The 27,829-nt window shown below is 39.4% G+C and overlaps 3 protein-coding genes across 7 annotated transcripts; 2 read left to right on the forward strand and 1 right to left on the reverse strand.

The window, feature by feature from the left end:
* The first annotated feature begins 3,953 nt into the window (after positions 1–3,953).
* Positions 3,954–10,005, forward strand: Cand1 (Cullin-associated and neddylation-dissociated 1). Of its 4 annotated transcripts, XM_076794191.1 has the most exons (17): positions 3,954–4,247; positions 4,750–4,919; positions 5,107–5,320; positions 5,396–5,688; positions 5,760–5,922; positions 6,005–6,278; positions 6,391–6,897; positions 6,967–7,250; positions 7,323–7,454; positions 7,540–7,708; positions 7,787–8,075; positions 8,144–8,342; positions 8,469–8,726; positions 8,793–8,981; positions 9,138–9,381; positions 9,454–9,600; positions 9,663–10,005. In XM_076794191.1, exons 1-17 carry the CDS (start codon positions 4,206–4,208, stop codon positions 9,794–9,796), a joined length of 3,708 nt encoding a protein of 1,235 aa, XP_076650306.1. In that variant the 5' UTR covers positions 3,954–4,205; the 3' UTR covers positions 9,797–10,005. The 4 variants fall into 4 exon arrangements, with proteins under 4 accessions (XP_076650306.1, XP_076650304.1, XP_076650305.1 ...); XM_076794189.1 differs by having other exon boundaries at positions 6,391–7,250; XM_076794190.1 differs by having other exon boundaries at positions 5,399–5,688; positions 6,391–7,250.
* Positions 10,006–12,316: 2,311 nt separating this feature from the next.
* Positions 12,317–23,896, forward strand: LOC143358226 (transmembrane protein 205). The gene is made up of 4 exons (XM_076795202.1): positions 12,317–12,820; positions 22,745–22,938; positions 23,050–23,213; positions 23,609–23,896. Exons 1-4 carry the CDS (start codon positions 12,513–12,515, stop codon positions 23,894–23,896), a joined length of 954 nt encoding a protein of 317 aa, XP_076651317.1. The 5' UTR covers positions 12,317–12,512.
* Positions 23,897–25,337: 1,441 nt separating this feature from the next.
* Positions 25,338–27,810, reverse strand: Wap (DDB1 and CUL4 associated factor wap). Of its 2 annotated transcripts, none has more exons than XM_076795198.1 (4): positions 27,610–27,810; positions 27,092–27,365; positions 26,466–27,018; positions 25,338–26,384 (listed from the first exon to the last, which is right to left on the reverse strand). In XM_076795198.1, exons 2-4 carry the CDS (start codon positions 27,342–27,344, stop codon positions 26,150–26,152), a joined length of 1,041 nt encoding a protein of 346 aa, XP_076651313.1. In that variant the 5' UTR covers positions 27,345–27,365; positions 27,610–27,810; the 3' UTR covers positions 25,338–26,149. The 2 variants fall into 2 exon arrangements, with proteins under 2 accessions (XP_076651313.1, XP_076651312.1); XM_076795197.1 differs by lacking the exon at positions 27,610–27,810 and adding an exon at positions 27,464–27,517.
* Positions 27,811–27,829: the final 19 nt, after the last annotated feature.

The following is a 27,829-nucleotide window of genomic DNA, read 5'->3' on the forward strand; positions in this document are numbered from 1 at the left end:
AACAATTTTTTGCGACGATCATTGAAAAAACAAAAGTGTTTCCTTCGTTTCAGTCCTTTAGTGCGTTGGTGACATAGCGCCCAGCACACCTACCTGTGTTCTGTGTAACATCTGGAGTTTTATGGTACGCTAACAATTGCTATTGACTCGCAAGCCAGACCGTACAAGCGAATGCATTCACAACTTCCAGAGACCTGCCTCCAAAACTAATTAAAGGAAGGCTAGACATGCAGTGTGTACTAAACTCCTCAAAAGAGGCGGATTCCAGTCGCTCGTGTTATAAACCTCATTCGATACTTCATCGAAAGGGTGATCTTACATATTTCTGTAACAGTTCCAAGTGCATGCACTTTGTTCATGATACACTCTTTGTAATTATTAAATTCAATTAAATATTAAGTAAATCTTTCACGGTGCTAACGGCCCTCGCAGAGATGGGCATTATTTGGGATAAAAAATTATTTAAATGAAAATTTGAATAAAAGATTCTTTATCTTTATTTGTTATTTGAAGGTTCGAATAAAAAAAGCATCTTTATTGGACGAGTATCGGATAAATAATTTTATTCGTCGAGAATTTATCCGACGAATAAAGATAATTTTTTCTATTCGAAGTGGATTTATTCGAACTTCGAATAATTTTTTCATCTTTTATCTGTATCTTTTATTCGAAGGCTTCGAACAAATCTTGGAATAACTTTTGCCGAGCGCCGAGCTTCAAAGACCCAGCAACGACGGACGACATACAATGTAAGCGAATGGAGAATCGTGCACGTATGAAAGTTTAAACTTTTAGATTTTTCAATATATCCTCATGAAATTGTGACGAGCGAATGGAGGTGATTTTCCTGATGAAAATGAGGTCAAATTCGAGTGTAATCGAACAAGTTTCACTGATACGTAATGTTACGATAAAAATTACAATCTCATTAAAGACAGTCCAAATGATGTCGCGTTTGGACTCATTTTGATCGGAACAAGCTCTACAACTCATTCGTCTTAACAATATTGTTCTGATTAAAAACATACAAGCATAAATTGCCAGTAATGCTCGATTCCCCATCTGCTTACATTGTAGGCTGTTGGTCGGTCGCTGGTCTTTGAAGTTCCGAGCTCGCAGAGTCGCGAGATATCGGTGTGAAACAACTACCAATCCAATTGCAAAACTTCATTATTTTTCATGATTTTTTTATGGGACTTGCGCCAACTAATTCGTGGCATTCTTCTGATTAAAATGACACTAAACACGGTACAAATTGGAATGTATTTAATATTTTTATCCGTAGATTTATTCGAAGGCTTCGAATAAATCTTCGGATAACTTTTGCCAGCTCGACGAATAAACGGCGACGACGGCTGACGAGGACCGACGAGCGCTGAACGTCGAAGACCCAGCGACTGCCAAACGGTATACAATGTAAGCGGATGGAGAATCCCGCATTATTGGCAATTTATGGTTGTATGTTTTTAATCAGAACAATATTGTTAAGACGAATGAGTTGTAGAGCTTGTTCCGATCGAAATGAGTCCAAACACGACATCATTTGGACTGTCTTTAATGAGATTGTAATTCTTATCGTAACATTACATATCAGTGAAACTTGTTCGATTACACTCGAATTTGACCTCATTTTCATCAGAAAAATCCCCTCCATACGCTCGTCACAATTTTTTGAGGATATGTTGAAAAATCTAAAACTTTAAACTTTCATTCGTGCGCGATTCTCCATCCGCTTACATTGTATGTCGTCTGTCGTCGCTGAGTCTTTGATGCTCGGCGCTCGGCAAAAGTTATTCGAAGATTTATTCGAAGCCTTCGAATAAAAGATACAGATAAAAGTTGAAAAAATTATTCGAAGTTCGAATAAATCCGCTTCGAATAAAAAAAATTATCTTTATTCGTCGGATAAATTCTCGTCGAATAAAATTATTTATCTGATACTCGTCGAATAAAGATACTTTTTTTATTCGAACCTTCGAATAACGAATAAAGATAAAGTATCTTTTATTCGAATCGTTATTTAAATAATTTTTTATCTAAATAATGCCCAACTCTGGCCACAGGTGCCTTTTGGAAGGACAGCCCACCTGTTATCTTAACATTCTTTTAAAGTCCTTTTTTTACAGTCGCAGAGGAAGAAACGCTCTGTATTTTGGATTTCAAGTAATTGTAGACACTTGTATGATTCTGTTATATATACTACTTTGACAAAATTAGAAAATAAAAATTATGTGGCGTGTGTAATGTCGTACAAAGCAGTTTCAGATGAATGATAATGTGTTCAGGAACTGTTACAGAAATATGTAAGATCACCCTGTCGATGAAGTATCGAATGCGGTTTATGACACGAGCGACTTGAATCCACCTCTTTTGAGGAGTTTAGTACACACTGCATGTCTAGCCTTCCTTTAATTAGTTTTGGAGGCAGGTCTCCGGAAGTTGTGGATGCATTCGTTTGTATGGTCTGGCTTGCGACTCAATAGGGATTGTTAGCGTACCATAAAACTCCAGATGTGACACAGAACACAGGCAGGTGTGCTGGGCGCTACGTCACCAACGCACTAAAGGACTGAAATGAAGGAAACACTTTTATTTTTTCAATGATCGTCGCAAAAAATTGTTCTTCCTTGAATATGGATGGTACCATGGTATTGGGTTGTAAAGGGGTGTTAAACAGAGCTGCAATGCAGCCCATAAAAAATTAGTAGAACGGTGAAATAAAGAGTAAACTAGAATGTTTTCGAGTAAAATTATTTAAAAATAGTTCTAATGTGTTTTTAAAGTCATCTAGTAAAAATCTTATGGCGCTGAGGTGGAAAAAATATTTATTCATGAAAGAAAATTTTTTTTAATTAATAATAACAGTAGCTATATATATGAAAAAATTTAAGATAGTGTTGATGACAATAGCTCATTATTAGATTAATATTCAGTTTGGTCGCTTTTAAACTTCGATATGAGATCTGTATTTGTTCGAATTTTTCCGGATTTTCCATTTTTTACAACTAAAGTTTGCAACTACAAACTTGGAAAAAAAATAAAATACGTATCATTACAATTAATATTATTCTTAATTTATATTAATTAGAGATTTTGTACACAAGATTTACATGTTAGTTACATATTTCATATACAACAATTAAGCTGTACGTTCTAATCCTGGTTAAAAAAATAATGTGCGTTCAGTTTTATGCTAAAAGACTGACCGGTTCTGTCCCAGGAAAGACTGACCGGTTCTGTGCCATGCTAAAAGACTGACCGGTTCTGTTTCAGGAAAGACTGACCGGTTCTGTGCCATGCTAAGGCTGAGCAGATGTCAGCACTATATCGGGAACGCCGAAAACCCGGGCGTGAGCACTCTTATTCCTCTCTGTTATAACTTGTCTGTGATATAGTTATTTTTAATTTTAATTCCTACCAATAACGATGCTGTCAGCAGATTTTAGTTCCAGTTGGTAATATAGGATGTGAGACGAAAATGGTAATGGGGTTACGTGACCCCACAAAAGTGGGCCACGAAAATACATTGGATGACAGATCTATCCTATACCTCGTCTCTGCCATTACCGACCGCTCCCAGTACCCACTTGGAACCCACTTTGAGGCTCGCAGTTTAACACGGGGGCTGGCAATCTTTCTAAATATCTCGTCGGTGGTTACGTGCAGTTACGTGACCCCGAAAAAGTGATCCAGAAAAATACATTGGATGATAGGTTTATCCTATACCTCGTCTGTGATAAAACCTTTTCACGAATATTTTTGCATTTCTCCCGCATTTTTTGGTAATCAATTTGCAGTACGCATGCGTCCTCTAGTAGTCCTCCGAATTCACGTTTCAAATATTGCCGCGCTTTCAAATTGTCCAAATTTCTTGATTCGTTAACATCAAAAATTCCGACTCGAGTTTCGCCTCTCTGATATCTATTTCCCGTGACTGTTATTTCGATGGGTTCCGGAACGCACGATTACCATCAAAATTTTGGCAGTCGAAGTTGCGGTAAAGATTCGCAGTATTGAAATGTTGCGGGCGGTGAAATTTCATTAGAACGAAGCTTTCCTAACAAGATCTTCGACTGAACGAACGGAATCGAATTCAGTGTCACCTGTTCCCCGGAAACTCCGTAATTTTCTGTTCTTTTTGTTGAATTACAACGTAGAAATATTGGGAACGACAACTGTAACCGGCTGTGAAAAAGTTTTCAATCATGGCTAGTGTCTCTTATCACATTGCTAACTTGCTGGAGAAGGTATTTATCATGGTTCCTTTAAACGAATCTTTTTATCAGACCGAACATTACGAATCTTTGCTTGTTATTTTGAAATTATCCCGCACGAAACTGTTAACGTTGTAACCGTTAATGATACTCAACTTTTACATAACCTTTATCTACGTAAAAAGCTTCTGTTGATTTCGTAAATTCGAGTTGATCTTCAATACGAGTACACATCGATCCATTTATCTAAATTGATCTGATTTTTGTTTGAAAATGTATCCACTATTTTTCGCTATTATCTATCATAAATGGAAATTTGTATTGCAATAAGTGCATTGAGATTCAATGAGAATCAGAGTTGCATTTAACTGTCAAAAAAATAGTTTAATGCGAATGTTATCCTATTTAATTTAATAGAGGCTGTTACAGTATTTTTAAACCTTCACATTACATATTTTCATTAATTTTTGTTTATTTTATAATTTTATATGTTTTGAATCATTTGAACGAAATCTAATAGAATGTATTATCTTAGATGACCTCCAGCGACAAGGACTTCAGATTTATGGCAACCAACGATCTTATGAGTGAATTACAAAAAGATAGCATCAAATTGGATGATGAATCAGAGCGCAAAGTTGTAAAAATGCTTTTAAAACTGCTAGAAGACAAGAATGGAGAAGTACAAAATCTTGCTGTAAAATGGTACAGTTGCATATAAATTAAACCTAGACTATAAGACATTGCCTCTATCGTTTTGTGTAAAATTAGCTTACAATGGATATAGATATCCAGTATTTCCTTTATTTTAAAAGACTAGTTAAGCTCTTTCTTGCATTTGCAAGATTTTCTCTGTATTTGGACATGATTACAGAAACGTGTCCGATTTCAGTTTGGGCCCATTAGTCAATAAGGTAAAGGAGTACCAAGTGGAAACTATTGTAGATGCGTTATGCAGTAACATGGTGTCAGACAAAGAACAATTAAGAGACATCTCCAGTATCGGATTGAAGACTGTAATCTCCGAACTTCCTTTAGGATCCAGTGAACTAGTTGCGAACGTTTGTAAACGAATAACCGGTCGTCTTAGCAGCGCTATCGAAAAAGTAATTATGGCCGCTGAATTGCTGAAATACTCGATACAAGTTTCAAAGAAAAACTACTAATTACTATTCACATAGCAGGAAGATGTATCTGTACAACTTGAAGCTCTTGATATCGTCGCTGATCTATTGTCTCGATTCGGTGCTTTACTAGTCACCTTTCACTCTATCATTTTGGCTGCTCTGTTACCACAACTCTCTTCACCGCGTCAAGCAGTTCGAAAACGTACTATAGTAGCGTTGAGTCATCTGTTAACTTCGAGTAACAATTACTTGTACAATAAGCTTTTGGATCATTTGCTTGAAGGTCTTTCCACTCAAACTGCTAAAAATGTGGTACGCACTTATATACAATGCATCGCGTCTATTTGGTGAGTATTTCTCAGAGAACAGTTTTAGCTCACCCTGTATATGATTTTCTACTGTTATCGTTAAATTTCAGTCGTCAAGCCGGACACAGATTTGGAGAACAAATAGGGAGGGTAATGCCTCTAATCTTACAGTATAGCATGGACGACGACGATGAACTTAGAGAATATTGTTTGCAAGCTTTTGAATCTTTTGTATACAGATGCCCCAAAGAAATTACCCCGCATATAAGTAAAGTAAGATATCTCTTTGTACAGTTTTGCTACAGACTCATCAGACTCGTTATCCACCGAGACTCAACAAACATCTGTTCTGTAGATTATAGATATTTGTTTGATGTACATCACCTATGACCCAAACTATAATTACGATGATGATATGAACGATGCGTCCGATGGAGAAGGTGCCGTGATGGAAGTAGAAGAAGATGGAGAGGAAGATGCAGAGGACGAATACTCAGATGACGATGATATGAGTTGGAAGGTTCGCAGGGCAGCTGCGAAGTGTCTCGAGGCTGTTGTTTCTAGTAGGCGAGAACTTCTCCCAGAACTTTACAAGGATGTTTCTCCAGCTTTAATTGCAAGATTTAAAGGTATAGAATAAAATGCCCGATACAAACAATTACTATTACATCTATTACTATTACATCTATTACTATTACAATTACTATTACTAGTAAAATTACAACATATATGTTAACACAGAGAGAGAAGAGAATGTAAAATCGGATATATTCCACGCATACATCGCTCTTCTGAAACAAACTAGACCAACCACTGGAGTGCCACTCGATCCTGACGCGATGGAGGACGACGACGGTCCAATATCGTTACTCCAACAACAAGTTCCGTTAATAGTAAAAGCAGTCCACCGTCAGATGAAAGAGAAAAGCATTAAAACCAGACAGGACTGTTTCTCTCTGTTGAAAGAGTTAGTACTCGTGTTGCCTGGTGCTTTGAATAACCACATACCGGCGTTAATATCCGGTATTCAATACTCATTGGGAGACAAGAATTCCTCATCGAATATGAAGATCGATGCACTCGCTTTCGTGCATACGTTATTAATTACACATCAACCGGAAGTGTTTCATCCGCACATGGCGGTCCTAGCGCCTCCGATTATAGCTGCCGTTGGAGATCCATTTTACAAAATTACAGCGGAGGCGTTACTGGTATTGCAACAGCTTGTACAAGTAATTCGACCACACGGTAGGTTGTGGGAGATCATGTTTAAATGGTTTGATAAAATAAGAAGTTTTAAGATAAATGCTGTTCCAGATAAACCATGCTATTTCGAATTAACATCACTATCTGGCGAGATATATCGTTGCACATTGACGAGACTAAAAACAGCGGACATCGATCAGGAAGTGAAAGAAAGAGCAATCGCTTGCATGGGTCAGATTCTAGCTCATTTCGGAGACATCTTGTCGGATGAATTGCACGTGTGTCTGCCTATATTCCTGGACAGACTTCGTAACGAGATCACGCGACTGACAACCGTGAAGGCCCTGACTTGTATAGCATCGTCGCCTTTGAGAGTAGATCTTAAGCCGATTATGGTACGTGTATTTCATTGTACGGTACGCATAAGCTTCGTGCAAGCTTCATGTATTATCTTCTACTTTCTGTAGGATGAGGCCATTCCAATTCTTGGATCTTTCCTCCGAAAAAATCAACGAGCTTTGAAATTGTGTTCCCTACCACTTTTAGATACTCTCGTGCAAAATTACAGCTCTGCTCTTCATGTAGATTTATTAGATAAGGTAATGGATGCCCAAGAGCACCGTATAATTAAATATCAATTAGACATTGAAATTGTGTGTTGTAAAATAATATTTCATTCGTTAGGTAACCGCGGAGCTACCAGCATTACTGAATGAGACTGATCTGCATATTGCGCAATTAACTCTTAATCTCCTGACCGTTATCGCGATGCTCCATCCCGTCGCTTTGACAAAGGTGTCTGATTACATCCTCCCAGAAATATTGATTTTGGTCAAATCTCCGCTCCTCCAAGGTAATTATAATTAAAAATTGCTGTGCTATCATAATTTTCCTTCCCGTTATCGTTCACTCGTTTACGTTTGTAATTTAGGCGTGGCCTTGACTTCTATGCTGGAATTCTTCCAAGCATTGGTCCAGGCAGACATACCGGGTCTGGGGTACAGAGAATTGCTTTCGATGTTGATAACGCCTGTGAATCAGTCTGTACTTCATAAGCAAGCCTACCATTCCCTTGCTAAATGCGCGGCCGCGTTAACGATCACGTGGCACCAGGAAGCTCAGGCAGTGGTAGAACAATTTTTGAAAGACGTTCAGAAACCTCAGAGCGACGCGCAACATATCTTCGCGCTGTTAGTCATCGGTGAAATAGGCAGACACGTGTAAGTAATATATCACGAAGTGTTTCGGATTTACACCGCGTCTAGAATTGCATTTCGTTCTCGTGCAGGGATCTGAGCAGAATCACGTCTCTGAAGCATATAATTTTAAACTCGTTCTCGTCTCACTCGGAGGAAGTGAAATCGGCAGCCAGCTACACATTGGGGAACATAGCAGTCGGCAACCTTCCGGAGTATTTACCATTCATACTGAAGGAAATCGAGGCACAACCGAAACGTCAATATCTTCTCTTGCACTCACTGAAAGAGGTAGAATACGTTGTATTCGGTCGTCTCGCGAGCAATGTTTTATAAATTAATTAGAACCGCAGAAGTGTATCAGATCATTTTGACTTTGTAGAAAACATTGTACATTTGGAATGTGTGATTTTACAGATCATTACGTGTCAATCTGCTAGTCTGTCCGGCGTGTCCCACTTGCAAAACTTCGTGCCTTCGATTTGGATGTTGTTGTACAGGCATTGCGAATGCACGGAAGAAGGCACGCGCAACGTTGTCGCCGAATGTCTAGGAAAACTTACTCTGATCGATCCTGCTACCCTGTTACCAAAACTACAAGAGTCATTGAAATCGCCTTCCGCGTTCATGAGAACCACCACAGTCACCGCTGTCAAGTTCACCATTTCCGATCAGGTATATCGAAAGTCACATACTCAAATTGTCATATTGCATATTAATAAATCGTAACATCTTTCACAGCCTCAGCAAATCGATGTCATGTTAAAACAATGCATGGGCAACTTCTTGGTGGCTTTAGAGGATCCTGATCTGAATGTAAGGAGGGTAGCTTTAGTCGCATTCAATTCGGCAGCTCATAACAAGCCGATGCTAATCAGAGATTTATTAGACTCCGTGTTACCACATCTTTATGCCGAAACGAAGATAAAGGTACTCCAAGAACGCTTCTGTTGCGAATGTATTAGGTCAGTGCAAAAGTTCCTGCCCGATTCCTTGTTGTATTTTAATACGACTTTTGCACTAACCTAATACTTTTCGGTCGTAAGAGAATGTTAATCGTCTACATTTCGAATACTTTGTATACAGAAAGAACTGATAAGAGAAGTGGAAATGGGACCGTTCAAACATACAGTAGACGACGGCCTGGATCTTAGAAAAGCAGCATTCGAATGCATGTACACATTGTTGGATTCGTGTCTCGACCGGTTGGATGTTTTCAACTTCTTGAACCACGTCGAAAATGGTCTCAGAGATCACTACGACATCAAGATGTTGACCTACCTTATGACGGCCAGGCTCGCTCAACTATGTCCTACGGCAGTCTTGCAAAGTGAATATTACATGCTAATTATTATTAACTAACTATTCTTACACCATTTATTTACATGGCTTCAATACGCAGGGTTGGAAAGGTTAGTCGAACCGTTGAAGAGTACTTGTACAATGAAAGTCAAAGCAAATTCAGTGAAGCAAGAGTATGAGAAACAAGATGAATTGAAACGTTCGGCACTGAGGGCAGTGGCAGCGCTATTAACAATTCCAGATGCCGGTAAATATTTAAATCGTTATATGGATTGCACAAACTCTATGAGCTGATGTATTTTCTTTCAGATAAAAATCCGTCGCTGTGCGAGTTCGTGACACAGATCAAAGCAACGCCCGAATTGCAACCACTTTTCGAAATAATTCAGAAGGACTGCAGCGGAAGCAGTATGAATGAAACCAACGCGATGGATCAGAGTTAAAAGTCTACGAACTGACTTTTTGTATTTCACATTAGACCGTTGTTAGCTATGCATGATCGCGGTCATATTATTCATAGTTTATTTCTATACGTTATTTTTTCATTATTGTCCTCGACCCGAAACGTAGTTTGAAATGAATGTGATTTCATGTAACACGCCATGTATAAATTACGAAAATAAATTTGCCAATTGTAAGCATTTTACGATAACGCATCGGGCTTCGGTTTATCAGTGTAACACGCGCAAACGATTCGTTTCTAAAGAGGAGAATGAAATATTCAAGAAAAGAACCATCTCTCTGAAAATGTTGAATAACGAAAACTTTCAAAGGCCTTCGGAACGTGACTGTTGTCACGTTTGCAAGTGTTCCATTTATGATTGCGCCAATCGACCGCGATGTTTATGATTAATGTTCGATCGTTTTGCGGGCATTCTTACCTCCATTGGCCCACTTATTCCGATCCTTAATCAATTTCTTAGCAAGGCTGACCGAAACTTTCCCTTGAAACATTTATATCTATGATCCTTAAGCGACTAAAAATTCTATTAAAATTTTGTTTGACACTAAACGTTTCTCTCAGTGCCTTCAATTCACAAGGAAACTGGATCAATTTATGTGATATAAGTGGTACCGTTAAATGAGTCGTTTATTATAAGTTCGTGATGTTTCTCTTACGCGTGTAAAGTCCAGACCTTCACCTAATTCCAAAACCTGCCGCGAATCACTTTTTTTCGACTAATTCAAGAAACCAGTTTTCCGTGCGACCATCATTTACATTTTCAAGGGCTCTCGAAGAATTTCTCGAAAGACATATCATTGCCCTAAAGAATATAAAATGTATTTTGGGAGTATTTATTGAAAAGTATTAGCAATTGTAAGAATATATGACGTAACACAATTATAAAATTCCGGCATTCTGAGAAGCATTGGTTTCGTCAGAATAGGAACCGTAGCATGATACATTCTACGAATCGAGGTCTACCCAAAAATTTCTGTCGTTGCTGGGAATCACGTAGGCACCCGTACCCGTAAGCCGAATCGCTTTTAACTCGACGCGTTCGTGTGCGTGCGATGCGACAGAATGAGAAGATGCAGGCTCATCGATTCGTCAGCGTTAATTGCATTTATAGCTCCTCATGAAACGTTATACTCAAGAAGGGGTACCCGCTATACATATATATTTTTTTATTAATCGCGTCCCCTTCCAATAAATTCCTCTGCTACTCAAGAAGAGGATAGGAATCAATTTCAAGAAACGTCGAATCTGTTGATAAAACAAATTTCTATAGAATCTTGAAAAAATAATGTCCAATTCGAACACGTTACAGTTGCATCCTGGAACAATCGCTGACAGATGGCATCTACATAAGCAAAATTTTACGGTCACGTTCCCTGAGTTTTCATTAATAAATACGTCTTGTCAAGCAAAATATAAATTTGCGTGACTCACGGAGAGGTGAGCGATATTAAAGATAATATCAATATTTTCATTGTTTCGTACGACGCAAAGTCAAATTGTGTTTCCGTGGTCGTAATAATTCAGAAGGTTGTGTTCTTAAATAAGAAAATTGCACAAATAGATTTCATTATCGCATTAAATCCCATTAGCGACCCTTAATCTGAAACCACTTAGGCAAAATGCAATCGTTGACAAATAATGCCGAGTGTGGTTTCGAAAGATGCACTGCATACCTTGATTCTTCATGTTCTTTTTCCGTGTCCGGTTCCTTGCAGTAACTTCGGGGTCTGAATTATGCATTGATTTCTTTTGGAGAAGCCGTCCGTATTAAGTGGCCGAATAAATAATAAAACAAGGAAATGCTACAATAAGACAAGAATTAAATTGCGAAAGTAAATACCACACGTACGTATACCTTGGTAAAGGGTCCTAAAAACAATTTAATAAAGATATTTTCCCGCCATTTGGTGGCAGTTTGTTTGAAATTATTTGCTTCTGATTAATACTATATTAAATTGCAACATAGTCGCGCAGTATTAATTATGTGTAAAATATAGGGATGTTGACCCAGAATCGCTATCGCACGAACGCACATGATAAATCAAGATCTTATCGTTACAAAAAACACAAGCATTTCAACGTTTCCTCGTTTGCGTCGAACGCATACAATCTTCAAGATCGCTTTTTCTTTCTGCGAGAAATAGGAGATGAATCACATTGTGTCGATGGCCCCGATCGATTTCCGAAATCGACATAGAAGCTCGACAAAAGTGTTACGAAATTCTGTCCATTTCACGAAATCGTTTATAGCATTTCTAACGAATCGTTACGAGGATTCGGCAATTTTGCAAGGGGTTTACGCGGGGACATTCGAACGCGTAAATTTAAATGTTGTAATTAACATTGCGGGTCTCCATGGATCAGTGAACTTATCCTTTGTGAATTTAGGGTTCCCGAACGGGAAACCCTTTCGGCCGTTTAGATCCCGTGGATTGGCTGATCATGGATCGATGGTGGGGCAGTATAAAAGGGGATTACGTCCACGGAGCAGCGCACTGTGCGATAGCACAAGTTCGCGATCGCGTCGATCTGTATCGTGGTTTCAAAATTCTCTCTGAAAAAGTTTGCGAAAAATTTTATGGTGACGGTACCTATATGGTGTAATTGGCGAGACACGATCTGTTACGTTCCGAAACTGAATTCGATTTCTCTTTTCTTCACGTACGAACTCGACGGTTGCCAAAGGGAGAAACACCATGTGTCTTCGTACATCGCTCGGTATGGAGCCCACGGAGCCGGTAGTGGCGCATCATCAGCACCAGCACCAGCAACAGCAACAACAACAGCAGAACAACAGATTACAAAAAGCGAAAGAGAAGTATATGAAATTGCACGACGAGCTGGTGGCCAGAGAGTTGGACATCATCGAGGAGCAAAAGGCCCAGGCTGTTTTCATTCCTGAACTGGCCGATGACATACTGAGGGCCAGCACCATCAACTACAGCTCTCTTCTGAAGAATTTGTCAAAATATTACGAAGCGTTGCAGCAGACGAAATTTTTCAAGTACGTATCCCTTTGCTGTCTCGTTCCTTTATCCTGTCAATCGGGATACTCTGCCCAGTCCAATTTGATTTTACTTTACGGGTAATTATGTGCTTTGTCTGTTCATTCATGCCACTTGCAATATAAGTGCGAAGCGGATGTAGATGTGACGATCGGTGTGTCGAATCTCTTGTTTGCGAAACTAGGTTATAATAATTCTTGTATGTATCGTATGTACTTGGCAGAATTTTTGAGCGGTGTTTCTTCTAAACCAGAGCCGTTCGGCATGCCTATTAGCGGGCAACGGAGCCCGCCGATGCCCGCGGTTACGGCTACGGGCAAAGCTATGGGCAATTGACTTAGCAGAGTGGGGGTAGGCCTTAGCATAGCCGAAGCTGGCCACGTAGCTGTGACAATGCGTGTGACGAATACATGCGCCCTTGCCCGTAGGGGCGTGGCTTCGTGCCCGCCGTTCTGTGTTCTATGCCCAGAGGAAGAAAATCGCTGCCCGTACGGGCAGACGCTGAACAGATCTGTTCTAACCGATACCGTTCGAAAGATCGCGTATAACGGATTCACAATTCCGCGAATTGATGAATTGTGAAAAAGAAAGTGGAATTCCAGTCGAACGGAGGAATTAAAAGAAACTAAATCATTTTTTTGATGGTGTAATCGTAACAATGCTCGGCTCGATTGCGAAACTTTCGGCGTGGATAATAAGTCGGGGGTCTGATAAGTCGACAATTAACAGTGGTTAATAGATGAGCGGATAAACGAATAGCGTACAGGTGCCGAGATAAAAATACAGCGTCGATTTTAGATGCATTCGAGAGATTTCGAGTAATCTTTGTGGATATAGCTAAATACAAATGCATACGGTGGTGATAGGATAACAGGCGAAGTTTGATGTGCGGGCTATCGCATACTCAATAAATACATAATCATAACGTGTTTTCACACGATTGTCCGCGATAACTATCAAACTTGCGTAGCGTCTGTGGGCCCGATAACGAATAATTGCGAAGCTTGTACCATTTGGACTTTTTCGAAATCTGTCGTTTCATATTTTAACCCTTAGCACTCGAATGGCGACTGTAAGGCGCCACTAAAAATTGCTGTATCATTATTCAAAATATTTTTTACATTATTAAATTTGTTTGTATTTAATAAATGACTAAACATTTCAGTACTCTACGAGTAAATGGCACCATTTTCGTATGTATAGTATGAAAAAATATATATAGAAGGGAAATATTCTAGGTCGGAAGAAATGTTTCGTTTTAGAGCTAAAATGGCTTCGAGTGCAAAGGGTTAATATTATAATCGATAAGAATATTAAGAAAAAATTCTTTTTCAACTGGAACGTAGAAGTAATTTTAATGTCAATTTGAACGAAGAGCTTCCGGTATAAAGTTCTGTAAAACACAGTCGTTTCAACAGCGATAAGGTTACGAATCCGATAACGATAAAAATTTAAATGGAAAATTTGGCAAATTATTTTAAAAATTCGAAATTTCGACCGTCAACTGTCGACAAGTTCATATCCTTCCATTGACTGTGTATGTAAACTAAAAATTGTTAACGAAAGAAATTTTTGTTCGAATTTGAGCAAAGAGTGGGAACTCGTGAGAAGACAATTGTAACGATATTCGCGAATAAAAAGAACGAGGAAGAAACGAAATAAGATGTGAAAGTAATTAGAGCGTGGAACGGTCTACGTGACTATGCGCCTGATTAAGAATGGCACCGAGCTCGACATGATACTAGGGTTGCCACCTTTTCCCATTACAGTATCCGGGTATAATAGGACGTGTAATGGGAGGGGTGTACGCGCGAGAATCTGCTGCATACCGTTAGCAAAAAGTCTGTTTTTTTCCACGTGACGTTTCGAAATCGCGTCGAGTTTGAAGAAGACATTTTTTTCGGAACGCTCGGCGACTCTTATCGAACGAAAATAAACAGATCAATTGCAATATTATTTTTCCACCTTCGACGGTTGCAGCATTAGCATGCAATATAGACTTTGGTCGGACGCGTGATTCATTATTGTACCCGTCGTTTATTCTTGATGTTTATTGGCTCAGTTCGGTCTTTGATCTATTTCTGCATCTGGAGAAGATCAATCGGTTATCGGCCTTTCCTAAACAGTTTACTTTAGCCGACAGGTACGTTTGTCTTTCTTCGGTGCGTAAATTCGTAACGATTCGATTTTAAATCGGGATGATAGCGTTCTTCTCTCAGGAATGTAGATACGTTAATGACAATTGGAAGTTCGGTTGGCACGAGTGTGCAGAGAAGAAGGAACTTTCTATTGGAACACTTTTCATTCAGAAACTACAGGTGGACGTTCATAAAACAGAAATAGGACGCAAGAGAAATAGATCACCGTCGACGGTATAAATACACGGCATTGAATCCGCGTCGGTTTTTCTCTTTAAAGTGCATTCACTCCTGACTAAAAATAGCCGGATATTGTATAATAATTACGCGTACCCCGTGACAACGGGTGATTCCTCGGACCACGTGCTCTCGCCAGTTTTTCGGAATGCCACGTTCCGCGCATGCGTGCGAGAGAGTCGGATGGAAGGAATGACAGACAGTCGGTCACGCATTCTCCACGCGCGCGCGAAACCAAACTGGCCAGGCCCCGCAACAATTACATAACAAATGCAAGTTTGATAACGACGACGACCACGTCGTACAAGGACCGAATGAAAACGCGAGATCTCGATACTAATCTCGTGACACACGGGACACAGTCCGAATCTCGCGGACATTATCGTTTACAATATTCAAAAAGATGGCGCGCGATTGTCGCCGATATTCAAACGCGAAAGTCTATTGTACGTCGACGCGCGGATGAAAGCAAATCGGAAGCGTAAAAATTGTTCCAAAGCTTTTTTCACGGTTCCATTCGCTTGTTTGCCTTGCCTTTTTACCGCGGCCCCGTTCGTTACGAGGATACACGAAAGCTCTGCGTCACTGCCGGTTAATTATGACGGGCCGATAAAAACTAACGTGTACGGTGGACGAGGTGAAAGCACAGTCTCTCTTGTACCTTTAAAAGGTCATTGTCATAAAGCGTGCTGGCAAACCGTTTAAAAGCATTTCCTAATTCGCCCGCAGTGCTTCGATGCATTAGCGTTTAACATTAGATAAGTGTCGAGCCGTTGCGCATACTACGAGGAAACATATTCAGGTTAACTCGTTCGCGTAGGCAGCCGATCGTCTAATTATATTTACCGGTGTAGACTATAAATACTGTAGTTAATGTTGCAGGATTTTCCTCCTGTGTATATGTATACATAGTCATCTATACGTACATTTACGCTGGTATATTCCGAGGAACCACGCCACCAAACAGACCGCGCGAGCATTTGCCTGACAATCGGAATAACTGACGGGAGCGTGAGCTCCTCGTCGTTTCGCATTCTCGACTTATTTTTCAGTTTGCGTTCCTGATCAGCAGCCAAGACGCAAAAAAAAATAGAATCCGTCTGTTTATATTTGAAAGAGAAAAAGTCTCTCGGGGTGGCTCGAGAAAATTTGGAAGGAGAAAAAGTCCCGGAATTATTCATGGATGGCCTGAGAAGCGACCGTATTTCCCCGAAGGCCTGCACTTTCGACAGAAACGACAGGTAGTCGCGATGGAATTTTAATGACGGGTAATCCCGGCCCCGGCTCCGGCCCCAGCGAACATCTGGTCGGTCGGGAGTGATGCAGGCTAGCTGGCGCTCGGTCAGCGGTAGTGTCAGTATTGTCAGCCGGGAGGACACTTATGCTTCAGCTTTGCTGGATGGTACACGAGCATGACGAGAGAATGACGAGTAAAAACGCGCGCGCGAGACGGTGCATTAAAATCTGGTTCACGTCAAACTTGTCCTCATCCCGTCCGTTTAACGTCTTCGCCCTAAAACACGACGCGCGCCATTAGTCGATTAGCCTTTCGAATATACACGAACATGTTTACTCACCTATATTTTTAAGGTAGAATGGTTATACGATTTGTATTCTGTAGTATAGCTTTTCCTCGTTAGCGTCAAATTCACGAGCACAAGGTCGATAACCAGCATTGTCGTCACATGAACGTAGACTGTAAGGGGTACAGTTTTCCTGTAACGGTCAGCCAATAGAAAGTTGCATCTACTATTTAATGGCACTTTGTTCTAAAATCGACTCGGCGCTAGTCTTTTTATGCATTTGTGACGAAAACGAGTGGGTGTAATTTACAGTCAGTCAAAAAAGTCTCCGTACACCGTACAAGAATTTATTTAAAGTTGCATAATTTTAAAGGAAATGGTAATAAATAAATAATTCTTTCGTTATTATGTTCAGAAATATAACATTAATTATTAGTGCAAACAAAAAGATGTTACATGCATTTGTTAACAAATAAACGAACGAAAATGACGAGCATAACAAAAATGAGGTAAAAAAAGTCTCCGTACAGAGACTGTGAGCGTGTAAATTTATTTCCTTTGTTAACGGTTCAGCTGAATGTTTACAAATAACTCTGAAGGAAACACTCTATGGTCAAGTACAATTTAGTTGCTTGGCTGTTAGCAAGAATAAGAGACGTTTTCGCGAAATAATTTCTCCGAAATGGAAGTACCACTTGCGACCAGAGATTTAATTATAAAATTAAGAGAAGATGGATTATCCATTAGAAAAATAGGTCAAATAGTAAAAAGGACACATTCTTCGGTACAATATATTCTTGATAAATACGCAAAAACTAAATCTATTCAAAGTTTACAACGTACAGGTCAACCACAAAAATTAGACACTAATCATAAACGTGCAATCCTACGAACAATTCGTTGTGATCCACAAACGAGTGCACCAAAATTGGGCAGTATGATAGAAAATGACTATAATATAAAAGTAGTGCTTGAAATTATTCGAAATGTTATAAGAAAAGCTGGATACAATAGTCGCACAGCCAGGAGAAAACCGTTCGTAAGTAAAGTTAATAAAAGAAAACGTTTTGAATTTGCAAAGGCACACGTTAATAAGGATTAAAGCTTTTGGAATAATGTTATATTTAGTGATGAATGTAAATTTACTATTTTTACTTCGGAGGGAAATGTTAAAGTGTGGAGAAAACCAAATGAACAGATGAAACTCAAAAATTTACTCCCATCGTTTAAATACGGAGGCGGCAGCGTGATGGTGTGGGGGTGTATGAGTGCAGCAGGGGTGGGAAATTTAGTCTTTATTGACGGTATAATGGATCAGCATAAATATTTGAAAATTTTTAAAGAAAATTTAATAACCAGTGCCAGAAAATTAAAATCTTGAAGAGTCGTTTATCTTCCAGCAGGATAACGACCCTAAGCACATGGCTAAGAAAGTAAAGGAATGGGTATTATACAATGTCCCGAAACAGCTGCATACACCTCCACAATCTCCCGACATTAATGCAATCGAACATTTGTGGGGAGAAATAAAAAGAAATTTGAAAAAATACACAATAAAAACCAAGGAAGACCTAAAATCTAAAATATTGTTGGAATGGGAAAATATTCAGCCAAGTACAAAGCAAAAATTAGTTCAAACAATGCCAAAGAGGATGCAAGAAATTATAAAATTAAAAGGCGGCCCAACTGATCACTACTTAACAAATTATGAATAATAGTGTTACATGTACGGAGACGTTTTTGACCTCGTTTTCGTTGAGTTTTAGTTTTGCACTTTTTAGTTTTTAATTTACTTTTTTTGCACTGTTACTAAATGTTATGTTGGTGAACATAATAACGCAAGAATTATTTATTTATTACCATTTCCTTTAAAATTGTGCAACTTTAAATAAATTCTTGTACGGTGTACGGAGACTTTTTTGACTGACTGTATATGATTGGTTCCTATGCCTTGGAATTAGTGGTAACAATTTTTATTTTGCAGTCTAGTAATCAGAATTATTCCTTAGGGTCAGTCGCGTTTCTTTCGAGGGCCTCCGAGTCGAACGTGCCGAGGGAACGAATGGCTGCGTGTAGAAAGAGCGAGTCAATTCGTCGTAACCGGTTAACAGGGGTCAAGAAGACGAACGCGTCTCTTCCCTATCGGATCGTGTATCGTCTTGAAACGGGGCCGTACAACAAAGTAACTGATCGTTTGATTCGCGTCTAAATCAGAATGGCAATTGCCCCGGAGGTAGTACGTGCGTGCCATCTCGCACGTCTGCCGGTCGATGGCTCTTGATAACTGGTTCATAATGCCCCATTGTACTGTATATCTTGCAGTTTAATGCTTTGGAAGCCGAGCAGGACTGGTCGGTCCGTCGTAGTCGCATGAACGGTCGCCGTTTGTATTCACGTGTCGAATTACGAACGATCGTATAGTGCAGGCCTCTGAAACCATGTGGGTCTCGATGGTTTCCTTTTCATGCGTGGACCCCCTACAACGAGAGAAAAACCGATTAACAGGGAGAGAACCCAAACGCTCCTTCCGGGAACACGGTTTACAGTTTTGCTGTTTACACAAGCCGCGTCAAATAATCGATGCCGACGAGACTCCAGTTCTATTACGTTGGTCCGCATGTCCGGTCGAAGATCTAGCTGCGTACAGAACCGGGCGAATCGCATACAATCCGGATCATCGATTGTTTTAATCCTTTGCATACGAAGATATTTCAGTTGAGAAACTAAACATTTCTACCGATGTAAAATATGAAATTGACCCAATTTATTCGTACAATACACAAATGTTTAGTAATCCATGTAAGATTCAAACTTTAGTAATGTAAGAAATAGTTTCAATAATAGGGTAATTCTCTGAGATTTCTTTTCCGAGATTCAATTTTATCGTGAGTCGAATAAACTTTTGATTTGGATTTTCTAGTTTCAGTTCCATCAATTAGATTATTTTGATTTTCTGATTTTGGGAATTTTTGGAGTTGATATTAGGCAATTAACGCGTTAATGACTCCTCAGAGTCGCCGTTCGAGCGCGAAGGACTGAAATGAAATCGTAGAGGGGGCAGTGCTGCTGAACGAACAATTCGATGTCCGTTCATTCGGTGGACATTCGGAGGAGATATAATCGCGATAGAAGATCCTCCGACGAATAAACACACGTAGTCATCGAGAACGTAATAACTCGGAAATTAGGAAAGTAACTCGGAGATTTCCGCGAGGCGTCGTAGAAGATACAAAAAAGGCCTTTGCCCAAGGTCCGATCATGTTCCGAATAATTGATGTGAGAGAGTCGTTGGTGGTCGCGCGATGATTCGGAATGATTGATGTAATCACGAAACGGCCGGCATACGATTAGTTGCCGCAGACGTCCGCGTTATCAGCGCCTGTCGCGCTGCGTTTTCATTGACGCATCGTCGATGCGAAATCTCGCGCTCCACGTGTTGTACGCTTCCATTATCTTTCGTCGCGAATTATTTATCATATTTTCGGCGGGGATATGTTTATTCGCGAGACAAGGAGGAGTCGCGCCGCGCGAATTGGTCTTTATTTAGCCAACACGGGACTTCGGAGGATTCGCCGGTCGGTAATAAAATTAGTAAGCTTCCAAAGATGTTTGCGAGAGACTCGTGATTGACGTGGAATCTTTCCCCCGAGAAAATTGATCCGTCGGTTTCGCTAATTTGCCGAACTCTCCCTGCGCAAATATATGTATATGCGGCTTTCGCTAGAACACGCGAGGGCAGGACAGGGCGTGCATAATCCTGTCCCGAAGTTCTTGGAAATGTGTTCGATAGTGTGCGAGGCGGTCGAGTACCTTTCGCAGGAAGAAGTCGGCTCCGAATATCTGCGCGCACGTGATGCACCAAGAATATCGGAGCGTTCTCCACTCTACTAAAGCTTCGCTACCTTCGAACAATCCTTTTCGAACGAAGGGTTCGCGAATTGAGGATTTCCCAATTTTTCGACGACGGTTGAAATTTCATTCGTAAACCGATGTGACTCCTACAAGTTCAAAGAAGATTTGTTCAACACGTTAAACGCTAGGTCGGTCCCTGGGAACCAACGATATCGAATTTACAAAATAATATTTATAATTCGATTGAAGCAGATGAAACGGAAATAAGGTCGGCAAGTCTTTTGCTTGTGCACAAGCGTATTTTTGCATTTAAATTTAAATAAAAAATAAAGTGCAAAGCAAGACAAAATGAGCTCCGCGTTGAACGTGTGACAAATTTTCCTCCAGACATGCCACGGTTATTAAAACAAAAATCTACTGTGAGGCTTCTAGCAGCTAACGCGTGAATAGGCCTTTACACATTTTCCGTTTTGCTTCGAATTTGGGTCAAGTGATCTCAACGACAGCGTGACGAGCTAATGCGACTGTTCAATCTTTGCGGATTCTCTTTGCAGGTTTCCCCTCGGTCGCACACAACATTGTTTGTCCACGGTGCACGCATTAACCGCTAACTATGCGCCAGCTTCCAATGGGACCGAGCCTGAAACATAAGATTAGAAAGTTATCTTTGATAAGTAGACTGCGGTCAGAGGTGCACGAAGACACTCTAATCCTAATAATAGCATCTTCTAAATAAACAAGATTAGAGTGCTCTGTATCGAAGAGGATCAAACGAACCTTCTGTTATCACTAGCAAAGCTTTGATCAAAGCATACTCGCCGACAACCCCGTTCGATTTGCTTTTACAAAGTCTCCTAGGATTCGCAGAATCGTGTCGAAATTCTTTCGGTAGCGGTTTCCGTAACGCTTAATGCGACGAGCTTTCGGGTTGATAATGTTGGGGATAGACACGCGACCGTGGAACTTTCATCATCGGCGGGGAAATGATGCAACCAGTCTACCGGCTACGTGCGAATTGATTGCGACGATATGGCAGGCCTACGGCAAATATCGAATGCTATACGAGGCTTTGCATCCTCCGTCGAAATATGTTTTTCTGTTCGACGGAACACGGTTCAGTAACCAGTTTGTGTCGCAGCTCCGAGACCGTAGAATTTCGTTATCTCTTGATCCATATTTTTTGTTTTGCCATTATTCGCGTCATGTTTTGCGAAGGTGTGATCCAAAAACTCTAACCGTTATCTCCAAGAAGAATAATGAGTTTGCGAATTGTGTAATCACATTTGTTGCAAAATTATTCGCTTATTTCTCCAATTAATTTCGAATAGCGAACCATTTTAGCGACAACACAAGACCGATTATTACAGTCCTTGGGACCATTGTACATTAATTTCTTCAAATGTAGAGATCGTTTTCTGAACCCGTTAATCCGACAACAAATGTTTCTGAGAACTATACCGATTAGCACTACGGCAGGTCCATTTGAACTTGAAGATACTTTTTCTCGTTACAGTTTATTAAATAGCTATCAATTTATATTTTAATTCGAATAGTTTCCTTATGCGATTCCAAGGCGACGGTAAAAATTGCGATACTGTTATTGAAATAAATGTTTACGTTGCTATATTTGTAAAGGAAAATGAGGAAATTGATAAAAAAAAATTTTTAATGCAAGTGTTGTAAGTACGGGTAATAGTGATTAACTATATATTCCTAGAAAGAAGTTTCCTAGTAAAATAGATCTCGGATAATAGAATGACTGAAATGATCGATATAAGAATAGTAGGGATACCATTCTCCGGTGCATGCATGAAAAGATAGAATGTAAATGAACGGTAAAGCTAACATTCCGTTGTACAAGATTTGTTCTTTCCCATGTAAACCGAGCTATCTGAAACGTCGGATCGTCTGGCGCCAGGGACGATGATGCCGCACGCGAGTCTCGTGAGTCGAACTTAACGGAGAACCGGATTCGGTAATAATAAGATGCGGTCTCGTGAACCGTGTAAACCCATAACGAGAATATTGACGCGTATGTTCAGTCGATTTTCGATTGAATCACCGGCGTCGTTATATGGAATCCTTCTTCACGGAAGGGGGTGGGGCTTCTTGGAAATAAAAGAAATGTTTGCTTGAAAAATTTGCGTTGCAACGATGATTTGATTTGTTACAGGATTCTGTTCTACACCACGCAGCCAGCCCACGTAATCATGATCGCAGCGGTTCTGTGTGTAACGTCGGCTCTGGTACCAACGAAGGACAGGATACAGGGTGCTGGTCATCCTTATTCGGGAACAACCACGTTTATTTATTTGGCCTCGTTTGTGATGCATCTTGGTGCTCAAATCTGGATGACCTTCGTCTCAGGTAATATTCAAATCGTGGAGCGCGAACCCCGGCTGGGTTGGTTACTCTCGTCCTTAAACACGGCAACAAAGAAGAACAGTTGTTTCTAATAGCAATTTATTGTCGTTTCAGGTCTCTCCTTGTACTTTGCATTGCCCAGGCACACGTTCGGCGAGGTACAGCGGATTCTGTTCCCAAGATATTTCACCATCAACGCGTGTCTCAGCCTAACTACGCTGCTGATTTTCATTAAACACCATCCGGCGCATACGTGGGACACAGAAATAGCCATACAGGTACGAGCATTCGTAAATTGTGCGCACAAAGAGACAGGATTAGATCAGTGCAAAAGTTCGTGTCCGATCCCTTGTTGCAATTTCACCCTTCGTGGGCAACTTGGGTAGTTTATGTCCGGAGCAAAATTTCTTTCTTACCAATATTTATTTTCTCCCATTAACACTTCAAGCATTTGACGAATGAAATTGCATATTAAGATAGGTAACTTTAATAGGTATTCCAGAATATTTTCCGTTTTTTTTTTTTTTTGAAAGCCTAGAACAGCAAAAAATTTGGTCGTGAGCATAAATGACGCGTGTGTACCCGGAGCGTTAATACGAAATCGGGCACGAACTTTTGCACTGGCCTAATAAACAGTCGGAGGAAGAGAAAGATAATTATTATTTTCTTGTAGGTTGGTGCAATGTCCAGTGCATTTTTCCTGGAGCTGCTAATTAGACTCTATCTGACTCCGCCTCTGTTGCAATTGATAGTTCAAAAGAACGTATTGGAGCGTGCTGCTGGAGTCGGTAACGAGATTGGTCGCCACAATCCTGGCCCGTTGAAACACTGTCCGCACTACTTGAAAATTCACAAAGCTTTCCGACGTGTTCACGTCTACATTGCCATGGGGAACATGTTGACTATGGGATGCACGGTGTTGCATCTTCATTATATAGCCAGCAAAATATGCATTCTTTAATAATGTATTCGAATCACATCTTTCACGAGCACGTGTATATACTAAGAATTGTGCAAGTAGCCAGTTCTATTTTTTCACCAATGTCTCGTGTAACGCTAGCCATGGTGTTCGGATCGAGCATCTTGTCTTTGGACGCCAGGACTTTTCAATGAAAGTATCTGACGTGACCTTTCGAACGGAAAACGATAAGTGAGAAAATTGTGTATAGTCAAATATGCGCTTCCAAGGTTTTCCTAATTTTCTTACGATCACTACAAAAAATGATCAGTCTTGTGACGGGATCCTGCGACACGAGCATTCGATGTAATTTAGCCAAGTATCGCAGGGAATCGGAATGACTATTAACGTTAGAGGTGCTTAACACTGTCGAACGAGGAGCATGACTCAAATCTATTCTTAACGCGATGCATTAATTATAATAAAAAGTTTGAGGAACGATGATCAACGTAAGTTCCGCTTTGTGAGTAAAACTGTGGATACGTACGGATTCGCCGTGTGAGATTTTAATGTTAATCATGCTTTTCTTTTTGTTTGTTTTTTAGAGACATGCATTGTGCGTGTTCGTGGATAGTGTCACGTACCGCAGGATAAAAAGTAAAAGAAATATTACGTTAGTTGATACAGAAATCGATAAATGTGGTTTAGAATAGAAATCTGCAGAAAAGAATCATTATCAAGAGAATCTGACGTAGGAAAATGTATATATTTTGATAAATTAGAACATTCGAAGAAGTAAGAATGCGAAATCGTTGACTATATACTGTTAGGTAGTAAAGAGCTTGCTCTGTATCAGAGTTAATGATATTTATTAAAGTAGCAGTAGTATATAATGCTAATCTTACAGCTGCGTGGAGTCATCAGTTGTTTGATTCAAAACGAGATATTACTGCAAGAATTTAATTTAATTGATTGACTAATATTCTGACTCATATACTCGCATTTCATTATTGTAAATAATGCATCTCGCCCATATTACGTTAACTGTAAATTATGATACATACGTGTCTGACAACAATATGAAATTTGTTTTTCTTCTTTAAATGTTGAAAGTGTGTTGATTGTAATCCCATCATATACATATATGTTGGCTATGAAAAGTATGATTTTTATGAAAGCATGGATTATTGGTACATTGAATTGTCTTAGCGTTAATTCAAATAATTTATGTATAAAAAAACTACCTTTAATTACAAGTTCATGATACAATCTTACGTCTTAAGATTCATTGAAAACTTCGTAAGTATGTAATCATACTATATTATCACATAAGTTGGTTTCCTCGCTAATTCTAGTATCACCAATACTACCACTATAACTTTTGTCATTGCAATAAAAGAATTTAATGTTGCTCTCCCCTCTTATTAAATCAAGAGTATACGCACACACTTTTGCTACGATATAATTATCGTTTAATACAAATATACTGATTGAACTCGGAGAGTATGTAGAAAGCTATTGATATATTAGACGATTTTCTACAAAATCCAGTAAATATGGAAATATAAACATATATACAATTGCATCGCGATCGATATACTTCATTTCGTTTTATCCCATGGAGAAGACAAATGGAGACGATTTTGTAATAGAGCAGACTGCTTTGTGTTTTTCTTTAATTGCGAAATGAAATATCTCGATCATTTTACATTATAATAATATACATGTGATTCGTCAGTCTCTATATATCGCGTCTCCAGAACACATCCATCGATGAATGAAGATATACATAACCCTTCTCTTATACAAACATTACACTACTGTTTCAATTATCATTCGATGAGCTTTAACTTTGTGTATTTGCTATTGTTATTTTACTTGATCACGCGTACATTTGCTTGGTAATCCTGAGAATCTTAAACACATACATAAATACCAGTGGCACAATGATAACACATTGCATTATCGTTAAATTAACATGTACATATACTCGATATTTTCAGATCGGTCCAGCCATACTCGATCTGCCAATTTCAATTCATAAACGTATTTGAACTGTATCCAATTATTTTACCCTTCTAAAATTCTTTGCAATTCTTTCAATAAGTATTCCCCCCATAAATTTGTTTATACTCTTAAAAAATAACTAGTATTTGTACATGCTTATTTTACAGGTACAAAAAGAAATAAAAAAATGTATGGTGAATTGACAAGTCCATACAGAATATTCGAATGAAACGATCTAACGAATTCGTGTAACAATTCGCCGAGAACATCTTTTATACGAAGATGCGAACCTATTGGAAGATACTTTCTTTACACTCTCAGAATTTCTGCAGCTTTGTTGTAACAAATGGCAATCCAATCTGGCTGTGTTGCACCCCATTGAATTTGATTCACCTCTCCCTCGGCAGCGGTGTAAGCTAAGATAGGATCTTCGATGGCTCTCGGCATTTGTTGTATGTCCCAAATTAACGCTTGATGATCGTCACCAGCTGTGCAAATGTGGCAAGACGAATGTGGTGCCCAGGCTATACCATTAACGCTGGCTCTGCAAAATCAAAATAAAGAATGAAAGACATATCAAACGAAGAACTAACATGAAATTAAGAGAACAAGATATCTTTTTTACCTATGATTATTTAATCTGGCAACCGGTGTACATGGAACACGAACGTCTAAGATGATGACTTCACGGGCATCCATAGCTACTGTTGCAAGATAATTTGGATCCTGCTTGTTCCATGCGAGTCTCAACAGTGGCGTGTGTTGAGGGTCCTCATAAATGATCGTTGAGTGCTCTAAATGTCTCAAATCGAACATCCTCACAGAACCATCAGCCCCAACAGATGCAAACATGTCCCGACCACCTCCAGCCCGACTGAAGGCTATATCATACACTTCTTTGTCGTGGGCAATCAATTGTGTTTTAACGTGTCCTGTGACCATATTCACTCTGCCTAACACTTGTCCTGTCTCTAGACCCCAGATGGTACATGTTGTATCTATACTAGCGGTACCAATTAAATTTGGATCCACTTCGTTCCAATCAAACGAAGTAAGAGGTGCACAAAAGTCTGAGTTTTTATTGTTGTTTAAAACACATTCCAAACGAGTCTCTGGTTCTGCTGCTCTCCAGACTCTTAAGTAATCACCGGATGTAGCTAGGAGATCAGGCAACAATCCTGAACGTAATAAAATTATAAATTTAATGTAAATGCTTCTTTGAATTAGATAAAGCAGAGAAAATTCGAATACCTTTACTGTCCGGTATCCACATAACTTTTGTTGTGGGATAAGGATGATCGAAAGTACTTTTCGCACTGAACTCTGACGTCTCTTCGTCCAGAGAAACTATTTGTACTTTATTGTTATATTCTTCTACAAAACTACCAAGAGCCAGACGAAATCGCTTATCAGGTCGAACAGACCAATTCATACTGTACAGAGGCCATGGTGCCTCGTATTTATAAATTTCTTTTCTTTTCGGAGGCACACTGTGCAAAGCCATTATTGCCTTTTGTTTTTCCCACTACAAGTAATATATGGTTAATAGATGTTACATCCCTGTCCCGGTAATATTAAAGTATAATAAAATTGTAACTATGAAAATTTAACATTTGTACGTACATTACAATATAATAATTGGAATAATTGTAAAATAAACATTAACGCAATTATTCGTTGCCATAAAACTGTAGTAATACATTTTGTTTAACGAATATCACGACTTAATGTATAAATAAACAGAAAAATCACTACTTGATGACACTAACCTCAGAATTCGAGGAGTTTGAAACACAATTGCTTTGAGTACAATTTACTCAAGAATGCCAGACGTTTACTCCTCCATATTAAACTTGTATTCACAAAAAGAACTTTATATTTCTGAATATTGAATGAAAAAAATGAATAGGCACGTTACAAAGTTTCATAAAGGTATACAATTAACCACATCTCCCACGATAACATAAAATGGCGCTCTTTTAAATTTGA

The sequence above is a fragment of the Halictus rubicundus genome, chromosome 10 (genome assembly GCF_050948215.1).
Source record: "Halictus rubicundus isolate RS-2024b chromosome 10, iyHalRubi1_principal, whole genome shotgun sequence".
Taxonomy (NCBI): Eukaryota; Metazoa; Arthropoda; class Insecta; order Hymenoptera; family Halictidae; genus Halictus; species Halictus rubicundus.

What these genes read in the sequence shown, in the direction of transcription:
- Wap (XM_076795197.1), bottom strand. Translation starts at nt 27,502, where the DNA reads ATGTTTATTTTACAATTATTCCAATTATTATATTGTAAT. An exon ending in TCCAATTATTATATTGTAAT is followed by an intron (nt 27,366 to 27,463) that starts GTACGTACAAAT and finishes TATTACTTGTAG; the next exon opens with TGGGAAAAACAAAAGGCAAT. An exon ending in GCCAGATTAAATAATCATAG is followed by an intron (nt 26,385 to 26,465) that starts GTAAAAAAGATA and finishes TTGATTTTGCAG; the next exon opens with AGCCAGCGTTAATGGTATAG.
- Cand1 (XM_076794189.1), top strand. Translation starts at nt 4,206, where the DNA reads ATGGCTAGTGTCTCTTATCACATTGCTAACTTGCTGGAGAAG. An exon ending in TTAGCAGCGCTATCGAAAAA is followed by an intron (nt 5,321 to 5,395) that starts GTAATTATGGCC and finishes CTATTCACATAG; the next exon opens with CAGGAAGATGTATCTGTACA. An exon ending in TTTAATTGCAAGATTTAAAG is followed by an intron (nt 6,279 to 6,390) that starts GTATAGAATAAA and finishes ATGTTAACACAG; the next exon opens with AGAGAGAAGAGAATGTAAAA.
- LOC143358226 (XM_076795202.1), top strand. Translation starts at nt 12,513, where the DNA reads ATGTGTCTTCGTACATCGCTCGGTATGGAGCCCACGGAGCCGGTAGTG. An exon ending in CAGCAGACGAAATTTTTCAA is followed by an intron (nt 12,821 to 22,744) that starts GTACGTATCCCT and finishes GATTTGTTACAG; the next exon opens with GATTCTGTTCTACACCACGC. An exon ending in CTGGATGACCTTCGTCTCAG is followed by an intron (nt 22,939 to 23,049) that starts GTAATATTCAAA and finishes TTGTCGTTTCAG; the next exon opens with GTCTCTCCTTGTACTTTGCA.